Raw genomic sequence first — 15,533 nt, 5'->3', positions numbered from 1 at the left:
ATTTAAAGTCCCTTAATTTTAAGTTCCTCTCACATTTATACACAGCTCAAAAAAATAAAGGGAACACGTAAACAACACAATGTAACTCCAAGTCATTGACACTTCTGTGAGATCCCACTGTCCACTCAGGAAGCAACACTGATTGACAATTAATTTCACATGGAACAGACAACAGGTGGAAATTATAGGCAATTAGCAAGACACCCCCAATAAAGGAGTGGTTCTGCAGGTGGTGACCACAGACCACTTCTCATTTCTTATGCTTCCTGGCTGATGTTTTGGTCACTTTTGAATGCTGGCGGTGCTTTCACTCTAGTGGTAGCATGAGGCGGAGTCTATAACCTACACAAGTGGCTCAGGTAGTGCAGCTCATCCAGGATGGCACATCAATGCGAGCTGTGGTAAGAAGGTTTGAAGTGTCTGTCAGTGTAGTGTTCAGAGCATGGAGGCGCTACCAGGAGACAGGCCAGTACATCAGGAGACGTGGAAGAGGCAGTAGGAGGGCAACAACCCAGCAGCAGGACCACTACCTCTGCCTTTGTGCAAGGAGGAGCAGGAGGAGCACTGCCAGAGCCCTGCAAAATAACCTCCAGCAGGCCACAATTGTGCATGTGTCCACTCAATCGTCAGAAACAGACTCCATGAGGGTGTTATGAGGGCCCGACTTCCACAGGTGGGGGTTGTGCTTACAGCCCAACATTGTGCAGGACGTTTAGCCTTCGGCTGCCCGGGCATGCTGGGAGTTGTAGTTTTGCAACAGCTGGAGGCACACTGGTTGGAAAACACTCTTGGGTTAAGGCTTATCCTTTTGGATAGCATATGAGTGGTGGAGGGGCAAGCACTGGGACATTGAGACCACACGAATGGATGTCTTTGGCCTCCTGAGGGACTCGAGCATACACATTGCCGCTCAATTCAGTCACTATGGGGCTGCCAAAGCTGAATGCTGTCAATGTGAACACCAATACATGGCAGAGACTATTGTGCACCTGGTACATGTAGTCCTGGGGGGGACGCTGATTCTTAAAGTGTGAATGGTAAGTTAGGATAGGGTCACAGGTAACGGATATTCAGTGTGTTTTACGCTGGGGTGCACTGGTGACCCGACCCAATAGTGTACCTTCAGCGCCTTTCCAACGCCCCCCTGCCTGTGTCCTGCTCGCAGCAGCAATCCGCCATTACGAGCAGCCACACAGGAACCTGCGAGTTGCTGTGCGCTCTCACGGAGCGGTCGCAATGTCTGAGTACATGCGCATGCGTGCGAGCGAGTCGCTCGGCCCCGTGTATCCAGGGCGGGGTGGTTTGTTAACAGCTGGAGGCACGCTATTGGGTTGGGTCACCCACGGATCTGCAGCGTAAAATACGCTGCAGATCTGTTACAAGTGACCCAACCCTTATAGCGGTATTCCAGGAATAAACATTTTTTTTTTTTTTCATATCAACTGGCTCCAGGAAGTTAAACAGATTTGTAAATTACTTCTATTAAAAAATCTTAATCCTTCCGGTACTTATCTGCTGGAGTTGAGTTGTTCTTTTCTGTCTGGCCACAGTGCTCTCTGCTGACACCTCTGTCTGTCTCAGGAACTGTCCAGAGCAGGAGAGATTTTTCTATGGGGATTTGCTCCTACTCTGGACAGTTCCTGATACGGACAGAGGTGTCAGCAGAGAGCACTGTGGCCAGACAGAAAAGAACAACTCAACTTCAGCAGCTCATAAGTGCTGTTGCAAAACTACAATTCCTAGCAAGGCCCAAGTTGTAGTTTTGTAACAGCCGCAGGTTAGAGGTCACCGCTCTAATGGACCGGAGCCATGCAATGCTGGGAAAATCTTCTCAGACATGAATGTGATTGTTCTTCCTGTAGGGACCTATAGATCACATGCATTATTAATATAATACCTATATTCAGCGCATCGGCCTCGGGTTACAGCAGGAGACGTCTGAAAGGAAAGTCTAAATCGTGATGATCTGATATATCCTAATAGATCATTATTGGGTGTATTTCCCCTTTAGATTGATGAACGCATGTAACAAGCAGAATAAAATCCATCCATGTATCATGTATATGTCCTGCCCCTTGGTTTTGTCTTTTTAGATTGTATGTACAGTATATGTGTGTTTTATGTTCCAGACACAGATTATTTGCGGTATCTGTTCCCCACGTACATGAAGGCCAATCTGTACAGATTCTGCTACACGCAGTTCGGTCAGAGCATCTCCATCTGCAATTTCTGGAACGGTGAGAAATAAAGGGTGGGGAGGGGGGGGGGGGATGGTTGTGAGGTTTACATACATTTTTAGATATGCACTAGGTGGCGGTAAGCCGGTGATAGTCCTTATTTTAATGGAGATTTGTTTTTGTTTTCAGATCCACATCACCATGATATGTACATCAACAGCAGCGATTTCTTAGCACCTATAAACTCCGAGCGGCCAGAACCCAATACGACAGGTAAGGGAGTAGTGCTGCACGATAAATCGCATTGCTATTTCTGCAAATTGCGATAGGTCAATATGGCCCCTCCGGCATAATTCGTGATTACTTGCGATGCGGAAAAATCTGAGACCTGAAATAACATGCGGGCACGCAGGGTCTGGGCTGGGCAGCTGCCGAAATTCAAATGCTAAGTCACTTTTTCCCAATCAGGGTGCCTCCAGCTGTTGCAAAACTACAACTCCCAGCATGCCCGGACAGCCTTCGGCTGTCCGGGCATGCTGGGAGTTGTAGTTTTGCAACAGTTGGAGGCACCCTGGTTGGGAAACACTGCCTTAGAGAATGCATATAGAACATGCTGAGAAATTCGGGAGTTGTAGTTTTGCAACAGCTGGAGGCACCCTGGTTGGGAAACACTGCCTTAGAGAATGCATATAGAACATGCTGAGAAATTCGGGAGTTGTAGTTTTGCAACAGCTGGAGGCACCCTGGTTGGGAAACACTGCCTTAGAGAATGCATATAGCATATGCTGAGAAATTCGGAAGTTGTAGTTTTGCAACAGCTGGAGGCACCCTGGTTGGGAAACACTGCCTTAGAGAATGCATATAGCACATGCTGAGAAATTCGGGAGTTGTAGTTTTGCAACAGCTGGAGGCACCCTGGTTGGGAACCACTGCCTTAGAGAATGCATATAGGACATGCTGAGAAATTCAGGAGTTGTAGTTTTGCAACAGCTGGAGGCACCCCGGATGGGAAACACTTTCCTAAGTAATAATAGGGGCATGGGTGACTTGATACTCACCTAGCCCCGGTCCCATTAGGTCAATGGCAGCTCCCGTTCTCCTCCGTGCGGTCCCAGTGTCTTCTCTCTGCTGGTTCCAGGACCTTTCCTACTCAGCCAATCAGTGGCTGCTATGGTGTCATGTGTCAGGCCAGAGGTTGGCTGAGCAGGAAAATCCTGTAAGTCCCATAAGACACAGGGACCGCATTGACGAGAATGGGATCTTTAACAGACCTACGGGGGACCAGGGCTAGGTGAGCATCAGGTTTTTTATAATTCCCCCTATGCCCCGACACAACATTAACCCCTTAAGGACGCAGGACGTAAATGTACGTCCTGGTGAGGTGGTACTTAACGCACCAGGACGTACATTTACGTCCTAAGCATAACCGCGGGCATCGGAGCGATGCCCGTGTCATGCGCGGCTGATCCCGGCTGCTGATCGCAGCCAGGGACCCGCCGGCAATGGCCGACGCCCGCGATCTCGCGGGCGTCCGCCATTAACCCCTCAGGTGCCGGGATCAATACAGATCCCGGCATCTGCGGCAGTTCGCGATTTGAATGAATGATCGGATCGCTCGCAGTGCTGCTGCGGGGATCCGATCATTCATAACGCCGCACGGAGGTCCCCTCTCCTTCCTCCGTGCGGCTCCCGGCGTCTCCTGCTCTGGTCTGTGATCGAGCAGACCAGAGCAGAAGATCACCGAAAACACTGATCTGTTCTATGTCCTATACATAGAACAGATCAGTATTAGCAATCATGGTATTGCTATGAATAGTCCCCTATGGGGACTATTCAAGTGTAAAAAAAAAAAAAATGTAAAAATAAAAGTAAAAAAAAAGTTAAAAATCCCCTCCCCCAATAAAAAAGTAAAACGTCCGTTTTTTCCTATTTTACCCCCAAAAAGCGTAACATTTTTTTTTATAGACATATTTGGTATCACCGCGTGCGTAAATGTCCGAACTATTAAAATAAAATGTTAATGATCCCGTACGGTGAACGTCGTGAACGAAAAAAATAAATAAAAAGTCCAAAATTCCGACTTTTTTAATACATTATATTAAAAAAAAAAATATAAAAAATATATTAAAAGTTTTTTATATGTAAATGTGGTATAAAAAAAAAGTACAGATCATGGCGCAAAAAATGAGCCCCCATACCGCCACTTATACGGAAAAATAAAAAAGTTATAGGTCATCAAAATAAAGAGATTATAAACGTACTAATTTGGTTAAAAAGTTTGTGATTTTTTTTAAGCGCAACAATAATATAAAAGTATATAATAATGGGTATCATTTTAATCGTATTGACCCTCAGAATAAAGAACACACGTCATTTTTACCATAAATTGTACGGCGTGAAAACGAAACCTTCCAAAATTAGCAAAATTGCGTTTTTCGTTTTAATTTCCCTACAAAAATAGTGTTTTTTGGTTGCGCCATACATTTTATGATATAATGAGTGATGTCATTACAAAGGACAACTGGTCGCGCAAAAAACAAGCCTCATACTAGTCTGTGGATGAAAATATAAAAGAGTTATGATTTTTAGAAGGCGAGGAGGAAAAAATGAAAACGTAAAAATTTAATTGTCTGAGTCCTTAAGGCCAAAATGGGCTGAGTCCTTAAGGGGTTAAAGGGGTGCTCCGGTGGAAAACTTTTTTTTTTTTTTTTTTTAAATCAACTGGTGCCAGAGAGTTAAACAGATTTGTAAATTACTTCTATTAAAAAATCTTAATCCTTACAGTACTTATTAGCTGCTGAATACTACAGAGGAAATTATTTTCTTTTTGGAACCCAGAGTTCTCTGCTGACATTATGACCACAGTGCTCTCTGCTGACATCTCTGTCAATTTTAGGAACTGTCCAGAGCAGCATAGGTTTGCTATGGGGATTTTCTCCTACTCTGAACAGTTCTTAAGATGGACAGAGATGTCAGCAGAGAGCACTGTGCTCGTGATGTCAGCAGAGAGCTCTGTGTTCCAAAAAGAAAATAATTTCCTCTGTAGTATTCAGAAGCTAATAAGTACTGGAAGGATAAAGATTTTTTAATAGAAGTAATTTACAAATCTGTTTAACTTACTGGCACCAGTTGAATAAAAAAAATAAAAAAATAAAAACTTTCCACCAGAGTACCCCTTTAATGCGAGGCATGTAACATAGGGGTGTCGACATGAAATAAGGAGAATATGAAAGGGGGATAGACGTGAAATGGGGGTGTGGATGTGACAAGAGGAGGGTTTGGGACATGGGGGGGGGGGGGAGGAGAAGTGTCAATGGGGTGGGGGATGGGAAATGGGGGAGGAATGTGAAATTGGAGGATAGGAATAAAATGGGGGTTTGGACGTGAAATGGGGGGGGTGGGGATATGACACGGGGATGTGAAATTGGGGGATGTGGGTGTAAAATGGGGGATAGACGTGAAATATGGGGTAATGTGAAATTGGGGGATAGAAATGAAATGGGGGGGGGGTGATGGACATGAATTTGAGGGATTTCACAATTTGTTTATTATATCGAAATCGCAATATTTACCTCCATAATTGCAATCGCACATTGTTTCCCAAATTGCGCCAGCCCTATAAGGGAGCTTGGAATGTGATTGTAAAATAGAAGCCAACCCCGTAAGTCCTCGCCCCGTGGTGGTGACAGGATTTGTGATCTATCATTCTGTACAAGATTTCTTCCTCACGCTCCTCTTCCTCGCAGATTGGAAGAAAAACTTTCTGCGCCTCCGTAAGTTGGTCCTGATTGGCGGTCCCAATGATGGCGTCATCACACCCTGGGAGTCCAGGTACAGAGTTCATGTCCGCATTGCTTGTGAATCTATAGCTGTACGTGTAGCGCCGTCTTATGGTGTCGCTTTTTTTTTTTTGTCTTTTCAGCCACTTTGGATTCTACGATGAGAATGAGACGGTCCTAGAAATGGAACAGCAGCAGGTTTGTTCTTCCTATAAATTAATTTCCTTCACTGAAATTTCTAATTCTCATGAAAATGGGCCTGACAGATTTTATTTCAGGTGCCCATAAAGATTTAAAGGGGTACTCTGGTGGAAAACTTTTTTTTTTTTAAATTGACTGATGGCAGAAAGTTAAACAGATTTGTAAATGATTTCTATTTAAAAAATGTAATCTTTACAGTACTTATCAGCTGCTGAATACTACAGAGGAAATTCTTTTCTTTTCGGATTTTTCTGTCTTGTCCACAGTGCTCTCTGCTGACACCTCTGTCCATGTCAGGAACTGTCCAGAGCAGGAGAAAATCCCCATAGCAAACATATGCTGCTCTTCACAGTTCCTAAAATGGACAGAGGTGTCAGCAGAGAGCACTGTGGTCGTGACAGAAAAGAAATCCCAAAAGAAAAGAATTTCCTCTGTAGTATACATCTGTTAAGAAGTACTAGAAGGATTAAGATTTTTTTTAATAGAAGTTGTTAGTTGATAAAAAAAAAAAAAAGTTAAATAGATTTGTAAATGAATTCGAGTAGAATACAGACATGGTGCACATCTACAATCTTGTATAATGATCTGATTGCTTCTCAGCACAATATCAAAAACTAACAGGTTGTTAGTATACATTTTTGATCAAAAAGTACAAGCCCACTCGCCACGTCAAGGCCACCTATTCAGAGTGGGTCCCTAACGTCCCTAGCATAAAATGGCGTAGCACCGGGCGGCGACCACCACCGCCGCGACACAGATGCCCACGGGGGGGGGGGGGAGCGACCCACTGGCAGAGCGGTCCCAATGCCTCTCAAACCAGTCTATGGGCCGCACCCCCCCCCCCCCGCAGACACAGCGCCACGGCAGCAACGGACGCCGCCCCGCACCACACCAGTGTGAACAAGGTGTAAAGGCTCACTTACCTTGCTCTCCCAGTCAGACTGGGAGGCTGCTAGGAGTGAAATGGCCCTAGTGTGGCTAATTACCACCTATATAGGTTTGGGCTGAGGGGGTGGGGATGGGGGGGGGGGATGTAGATGTGTGCTATGTCTGTATTCTACTCGAATTCATATTGAGATTTGTAAATTACTTCTATTAAAAAAATCTTAATCCTTCCAGTACTTATTAGCTGCTGTATACTACAGAGGAAATGGTTTTCTTTTTGGAACACAGAGCTCTCTGCTGACATCATGACCACAGTGCTCTCTGCTGACATCTCTGTCCATTTTAAGAACTGTCCAGAGTGGGAGAAAATCCCCATAGAAAACATATGCTGCTCTGGACAGTTCCTAAAATGGACCAAGATGTCAGCAGAGAGCACTGTGGTCATAATGTCAGCAGAGAGCTCTGTGTTCCAAAAAGAAAAGAATTTCCTCTGTAGTATGCAGCAGATAATAAGTACTGGAAAGATTAAGATTTTATTTTATAGAAGTCATTTACAAATCTGTTTAACTTCCCGGCACCAGTTGATAAAAAATAAAACGTTTTCCAGCAGAGTACCCCTTTAATTGGTTAGCAGCAGTTCCACCTAATTTCCCTATATGCATGCAGTCTGGATTTGCCCAACAGATATTCCTTCCGATTCCTCCATGCGCGTGCACACTGACCTACTCCTACCAACCCCCCATCCCACCATACATGCACGCTCGATTTATCAATTCCTCTACACACTTGCACTCTCGTTTTAGCTGACAGCTATCGCTCCCGATTGCCATACACACATGCACCCTTGGTTTGGCTGAGCATGCATGTGTTTTTTTTTTTTTAACAGGGAGAGGAGAGAATGGTAAAGCCAGACTTTTATAGCAGCATCTTATCACCTTACTAGAATCTTCTCTCCCCCAACATCATGTATTGTAGGAGAGACAGGAGACGCCATACACATTATATAGTGTGTCAGATCTGGCTGACCTTTCTGAATCTGTGTGCTCTGGTTTCTTCCAAAATTACAAAAACCTGTCTGCTTTCTTCTTATGGCAGCGCCTCACCTGTCCACAGGTTGTGTTTAGTATTGCAGCTCAGCTTCATTCCAGTTAATGGGACTGAGCTGCAATACCGCACACAACCTGTGGAGGGGGCCGCAGTTTTTGGAAGAAGGCAGCCATGTTTTTTCTATTCCTCCATAACCCTTGTTATCTGTTTATAGTCTGAAATGTGTAGCAAATAACAACCCCTTACTTTCTGTTAATATAGGTGAGAGATAAACAGCCGCCAAACACCTGAGGTGCCACTTATCTCTAGGGAATTATAGGATTGGCCAAATTATAGCCTGTCAGATCCTTGTTTCCCATGACTTCCGACATCTAGCACCTATGACTTGCTTAACCCCTTAAGGACGCAGGACGTAAATGTACGTCCTGGTGCGGTGGTACTTAACGACCAGGACGTACATTTACGTCCTGTGCATAACTGCGGGCATCGGAGCGATGCCCGTGTCATGCGCGGCTGATCCCGGCTGCTGATCGCAGCCAAGGACCCGCCGGCAATGGCCGACGCCCGCAATCTCGCGGGCGTCCGCCATTAACCCCTCAGGTGCCGGGATCAATACAGATCCCGGCATCTGCGGCAGTGCGCGATTTCAATGAATGATCGGATCGCTCGCAGTGCTGCTGCGGGGATCCGATCATTCATAACGCCGCACGGAGGTCCCCTCTCCTTCCTCCGTCCGGCTCCCGGCGTCTCCTGCTCTGGTCTGTGATCGAGCAGACCAGAGCAGGAGATGACCGATAATACTGATCTGTTCTATGTCCTATACATAGAACAGATCAGTATTAGCAATCATGGTATTGCTATGAATAGTCCCCTATGGGGACTATTCAAGTGTAAAAAAAAAAATTAAAAAAATGTAAAAGTAAAAAAAATGTGAAAAATCCCCTCCCCCAATAAAAAAGTAAAACGTCCGTTTTTTCCTATTTTACCCCCAAAAAGCGTAAAAAATTAATTTAATAGACATATTTGGTATCGCCGTGTGCGTAAATGTCCGAACTATTAAAATAAAATGTTAATGATCCCGTACGGTGAACGGCGTGAACGTAAAAAAAAAAAAGTCCAAAATTGCTACTTTTTTAATACATTTTATTAAAAATAAACAAATTATAAAAAATGTATTAAAAGTTTTTTATATGCAAATGTGGTATCAAAAAAAAAGTACAGATCATGGCGCAAAAAATGAGCCCCCATAACGCCGCTTATACGGAAAAATAAAAAAGTTATAGGTCATCAAAATAAAGGGATTATAAACGTACTAATTTGGTTAAAAAGTTTGTGATTTTTTTTAAGCACAACAATAATATAAAAGTATGTAATAATGGGTATCATTTTAATCGTATTGACCCTCAGAATAAAGAACACACGTCATTTTTACCGTAAATTGTACGGCGTGAAAACAAAACCTTCCAAAATTAGCAAAATTGCGTTTTTCTTTTTAATTTCCCCACAAAAATAGTGTTTTTTGGTTGCGCCATACATTTTATGATATAATGAGTGATGTCATTACAAAGGACAACTGGTCGCGCAAAAAACAAGCCCTCATACTAGTCTGTGGATGAAAATATAAAAGAGTTATGATTTTTAGAAGGCGAGGAGGAAAAAATGAAAACGTAAAAATTAAATTGTCTGAGTCCTTAAGGCCAAAATGGGCTGAGTCCTTAAGGGGTTAAAGGGGTATTCCAGGAAAAAACTTTTTTTTTTTTTTTTTTTTTTTTTCATATATCTATATTAACTGGTGCCAGAAAGTTAAACAGATTTGTAAATTACTTCTATTATAAAATCTTAATCCTTCCAGTACTTATTAGCTGCTGAATACTACAGAGAAAATTCTTTTCTTTTTGGAACACAGAGCTCTCTGCTGACATTACGAGCACAGCGCTCTCTGCTGACATCTCTGTCCATTTTAGGAACTGTCCAGAGCAGCATATGTTTGCTATGGGGATTTTCTCCTACTCTGGACAGTTCTTAAAATGGACAGAGATGTCAGCAGAGAGCACTGTGGTCATGATGTCAGCAGAGAGCTCTGTGTTCCAAAAAGAATTTCCTCAGTACTATTCAGCAGCTAATAAGTACTGGAAGGATTAAGATTTTTTAATAGAAGTAATTTACAAATCTGTTTAACTTTCTGGCACCAGTTGATTAAAAAAAAAAAAGTTTTCCACGGGAGTACAGCTTTAACTGTTTAAATGGCTCGATCAATGCATTTAAACAGTTAGGATGCGTATACCTGGTGGTCCAGTGATGTCATTGCAGGTTGCCGATCGGTTCTCACACCAGCCTGAGGCCTCGGTTCAGGCTGTGAGTTGGCAATTGATACAGCCTGCCTCAGGCTGTAGCAATTTAGCGCTGGTCTCATAGATCTGTGTTTCCCTACCAGTGTGCCTCCAGCTGTTGCAAAACTACAACTCACAGCATGCCTGGACAGCCTTCGGCTGTCCAGACATGCTGTGAGTTGTAGTTTTGCAACAGCTGAAGGCACATTGGTTGGTAAACACTGCCATACCTCAATGTAATGCTTATGCTCTATATAAGCAATCAAACAATTGCTTATAATACAAATAAACAAATAAGTGTTAAAGTAAAAAAATAATTTTTAAAAAAATATATAACAAAATCCCAACCTTTTTCCCATTTTCCAAATAAAAATTTAGATAAAACATATTTGGAATCTCAGTGTAAGGAATTGTCCAAACGATTAAATTATCACATTCCCCGTCCTGCACGGTCAACGGTGTAAACGCAAAAAAAAATTCAAATGCCTTAATTGCTGATCCCAGAAAAAAATTGAACAAAAAGTCAGTACTACAAAAAAGGTACCTGTAAAAATGAAAAAAATAAATAAATAATTGCGCAGGCCTTTTTAAAAAATCTTGGTTTGCTATACACATGTTTATTCCCTTTGTGTGTATTGGAACTAAACCAAAAAAGGGAAGAAAAAAAAGCAAATTCACACCAAACTCCAAAAATGGTCTGGACCAAATTATTGGCACCCTTTCAAGATTGTGGATAAATAAGATTGTTTCAAGCATGTGATGCTCCTTTATACTCACCTGGGGCAAGTAACAGGTGTGGGCGATATGAAAATCACACCTGAAAGCAGATAAAAAGGAGAGAAGTTCACTTAGTCTTTGCATTGTGTGTCTGTGTGCCACACTAAGCATGGACAACAGAAAGTGGAAAAGAGAACTGTCTGAGGACTTGAGAACCAAAATTGTGGAAAAATATCAACAATCTCAAGGTTACAAGTCCATCTCCAGAGATCTAGATTTGCCTTTGTCCACAGTGCGCAACATTATCAAGAAGTTTGCAACCCATGGCACTGTAGATAATCTCCCTGGGCGTGGACGGAAGAGAAAAATGTATGAAAGGTGTCAATGCAGGATAGTTCGGATGGTGGATAAGCAGCCCCAAACAAGTTCCAAAGATATTCAAGCTGTCCTGCAGGCTCAGGTAACATCAGTGTCTGTGTGAAATATCCATCGACATTTAAATGAAATGAAACTCTATGGAGGAGACCCAGGAGGACCCCACTATGGAGGAGACCCAGGAGGACCCCACTATGGAGGAGACCCAGGAGGACCCCACTATGGAGGAGACCCAGGAGGACCCCACTATGGAGGAGACCCAGGAGGACCCCACTATGGAGGAGACCCAGGAGGACCCCACTATGGAGGAGACCCAGGAGGACCCCACTGCTGACACAGAGACATAAAAAAGCAAGACTACATTCTGCCAAAATGAAGTTGAGTAACCAAAATCCTTCTGGGAATGCATCTTGTGGACAGATGAGACCAAGATAGAGCTTTTTGGTAAAGCACATCATTCTACTGTTTACCGAAAATGGAATGAGGCCTTAAAGGGGTACTCCGGTGAAAACCTTTTTTCTTTTAAATCAACTGGTGGCAGAAAGTTAAACATATTTGTAAATTACTTCTATTAAAAAAATCTTAATCCTTCCTGTACTTTTTAGCTGCTGAATACTACAGAGGAAATTCTTTTCTTTTTGGAATGCTCTCTGGTGATATCACGAGCACAGTTCTCTCTGCTGACGTTATTATAATAATAATGCTTTATTTATTGTTGTCCTTAGTGGGATTTGAACCCAAGTCCCCAGCACTGCAAGGCAGCAGTGCTAACCACTGAGCCACCATGCTGCCCTTAGCATACATCTGCTATGCATGGTTGCTAAAATGGACTGAGATGTCAGCAGAGAGCACTGTGTTCGTGAGGTCATCAGTGTTCCAAAAAGAAAGGAATTTCCTCTGTAGCATTCAGCAGCTAATAAGTACTGGAAGGATTAAGATTTTTTAATAGAAGTAATTTACAAATATGTTTAACTTTCTGCCACCAGTTGATTTAAAAGAAAAAAGGTTTTCACCGGAGTAACCCTTTAAAGGAAAAGAACACAGTACCTACAGTGACATATGGTGGAGGTCAGTGATGTTTTGGGTTGTTTTGCTGCCTCTGGCACTGGGGGCCTTGAATGTGTACAAGACATCATGAAATCTGAGGATTACCAACGTATTTTGGGTCGCACTGTACAGCCCAGTGTCAGAAAGCTGGGTTTGCATCCAAGATCTTGGGTCTTCCAGCAGGACAATGACCCCAAACATATGTCAAAAAGCCCCAGAAATGGACGGCAACAAAGCGCTGGAGAGTTCTGAAGTGGCAGCAATGAGTCCAGATCTAAATCCCATTGATCACCTGTGGAGAGATCTTATAATTGCTGTTGGGAAAAGGCGCCTTCCAATAAGAGACCGGGAGCAGTTTGTAAAGGAAGAGTGGTCCAACGTTCCGGCTGAGAGGTGTAAGAAGCTTATTGATGGTTATAGGAAGCCACTGATTTCAGTTATTATTTCCAAAGGGTGAGCAACCAAATATTAAGATAAGGGTGCCAATAATTTAGTCCATTCCATTTTTGGAGTTTGGTGACATTATGTCCAATTTTGCTTTTTTTCCCCCTCCCTTTTTTGGTTTAGTTCCAATACACACAAAGGGAATAAACATGTGTATAGCAAAACATATGTTACTGCAATCCTTTTCTGTGAGAAATACTTCATTTTCTTGAAAAATGTCAGGGGTGCCAACATTTACGGCCATGAATAAATATATATATAAATAAAATATCCTTTTCTTGCTGTCAAGCCCCCTGATCTATGTATAATGTATATATCCTTTCTCATACCCCCCAGGTGTACCAGGACGACAGCTTTGGCCTCCGTACATTGGACAAAAGAGGAGGCATCGCGGTGTACTCTGTCCCGGACGTGGTTCACACCATGTGGCACTCCAACGAGACCGTCTTTGAGAATTGCATTGAGAAGTGGCTGACCTAATGTCATTGTGCTGTACAAAGGGATGAGAAGACCACCCCCGGTCTTACTCCAAAGTCCACGCACCATGAGAAACTTCTCCCTCCCCCTAATGCAGATTGGCCTGGACTCCTGACACCTCAGTGTTCTTCTTCTCCTGTCTGTCCTGGTAATGGTCCTCTGCAGTCCTTCCTGTCATTCCAAGAACTTTGTGCTCCGCCGCCTTACTCCTCCCCAGACCTGCCATGAACTATAGGCCGTTGTGCAGTCCAGTCTGCCTCCCAGCATTGGTCTTCATTACTATGGAAGCGACACATGGGGTACTTTCTTACCCCTTCCCCTAAACATGACTTTTTGAAAGGTAGAATGTTTATGATTGTAACCTTTTATATTAACGGGGAAAAAAAGTAAGTTTGGGAAACCATTTGCACAATGAGGAAGGGGATGGTGGATACTTTATGATGAAGACACAGGGATCCTCTACCTCTGCGCCTCCAGTCCACTGCTGTCACATTATGGGCTTACAGGGGGCTTTTTATAGTACCTGCAAAGTGTCTGCTCACCCCACAGACCCCTGGGATGGTCATGGTACTAAATAGTTGGCACTACTCACTGCCGAGGTAGACAATATGTGTGCTGAGCCAAAACTATTCAAGTGTATAGATTTACATACAGTGCGTTCAGAAAGTCTTCAGATCCTTTTACTTTATGTTGCTCCTTAAAGGGGTCTTCCGGCGCTTAGACATCTTATCCCCTAGGATAGGGGATAAGATGCCTGATCACGGGGTTCCCGCCGCTGGGGATTCCCGTGATCTTGCACGTAGCACCCCAGTTAAAATCAGTCCCCGGAGCGTGTTCGCTCCGGGTCTGATTACCGGCGACCACAGGGCCGGCGACTGCCGGCCCTGTGGTCGCCGGTAATCAGACCCGGAGCGAACACGCTCCGGGGACTGATTTTAACTGGGGTGCTACGTGCAAGATCATGGGGGTCCCCAGCAGCAGGACCCCCGCGATCAGGCATCTTATCCCCTATCCTTTGGATAGGGGATAAGATGTCCAAGTGCCGGAAGACCCCTTTAAGAAAAAAATCCAGTTTTTTTTTCCCCCCCCCCCATCATTCTACCCTAAATACCCCATAATGACGTAGTCATAATAGAATGGTAGAAATCTTTGATAATTTATTAAAAAGGAAAAGCTAAATCCTTGCAGTGACATAAGTATTCATACCCTTTACTCAGGACATAGTTGAAGCCCCTTTGGCAGTGATATCAGCCTCCAGTCTGGATTTGGGGATTTTCTGCCATTCTTCTCTGTCAGGTTGGATGGGACCATCAGTGGAAGCCATTTTCTGGTCTCTCCAGAGATGTTCCTTTGGGTTCGGACTCTGGCTGGACCCCTCAGGACATTCCTGTGTGGTCTTGGCTGTGTGCTTAGGGACAATGGGGGGTATTTATGAAAAGTGGAGTAGGGGAACATCTTTTTACTCCATCACTTCATATAGTGGACACTGTGTACCTGCACCAAATTCATCACATGGTCCAAGACGTGATAAATCTGGTGCTGATCACATTTCTCACATCAGTATTCCACTTTATATGGTGTTTTTGTGCGACTTTTTAATCCATGCGACAATCATGCGACTTTTTAATAATGGTGTCCACAGTTAGTTTGTAAGTGCTTTTTTATTTGGCGGTGATTAGCGCCCATTTTGGTGGGTTGTGCCAAAGTATGCGACTTTAAAAAAAATTAAAAAAAAGTTGCATTTTCATAATTCCCTGACCACTGCTAAAAATCTACCAAAAACACGTCTACCACAGCAACAAACCAAAACACTGGTAAATGAAAAGTCGCAGGAAAAGTTGCAAAAAACACACTGCGCCAAAATATTGAGACAAATTTACCCAAGAAAACCAGGGTAAAATGCTTCATAAATACCCCCCATTGTCTTGGTGAAACTTAATCCCAGTCTGAGGTCCAAAGCATTATGGGTCAGGTTTTAATTAAGAACATCTCTCTACTTTGCTCCATTCAGCTTTCTCTCAACCCTGATCAGTCTCCATGTCCCCACATCATGA

At 43.5% G+C, this 15,533-nt stretch overlaps 1 protein-coding gene across 1 annotated transcript in view; it reads left to right on the top strand.

Moving 5' to 3' along the window:
* PPT2 (palmitoyl-protein thioesterase 2) overlaps positions 1 to 14,256 on the top strand; it is a 35,962-nt gene extending 21,706 nt beyond the window's left edge. The window contains exons 5-9 of the mRNA XM_056538444.1: positions 2,130 to 2,237; positions 2,367 to 2,450; positions 5,924 to 6,008; positions 6,100 to 6,154; positions 13,339 to 14,256. Of these exons, the coding sequence (XP_056394419.1) occupies positions 2,130 to 2,237; positions 2,367 to 2,450; positions 5,924 to 6,008; positions 6,100 to 6,154; positions 13,339 to 13,482 (476 nt within the window). The 3' untranslated portion in view covers positions 13,483 to 14,256. The remainder of the gene's footprint in view (positions 1 to 2,129; positions 2,238 to 2,366; positions 2,451 to 5,923; positions 6,009 to 6,099; positions 6,155 to 13,338) is intronic.
* Positions 14,257 to 15,533: the final 1,277 nt, after the last annotated feature.

This window comes from Hyla sarda, chromosome 9, assembly GCF_029499605.1.
Source record: "Hyla sarda isolate aHylSar1 chromosome 9, aHylSar1.hap1, whole genome shotgun sequence".
In the NCBI taxonomy this organism is placed as follows: domain Eukaryota; kingdom Metazoa; phylum Chordata; class Amphibia; order Anura; family Hylidae; genus Hyla; species Hyla sarda.
Note: the sequence above shows the minus strand (reverse complement) of the source record. Positions and strands in the feature narration are given on the sequence as shown.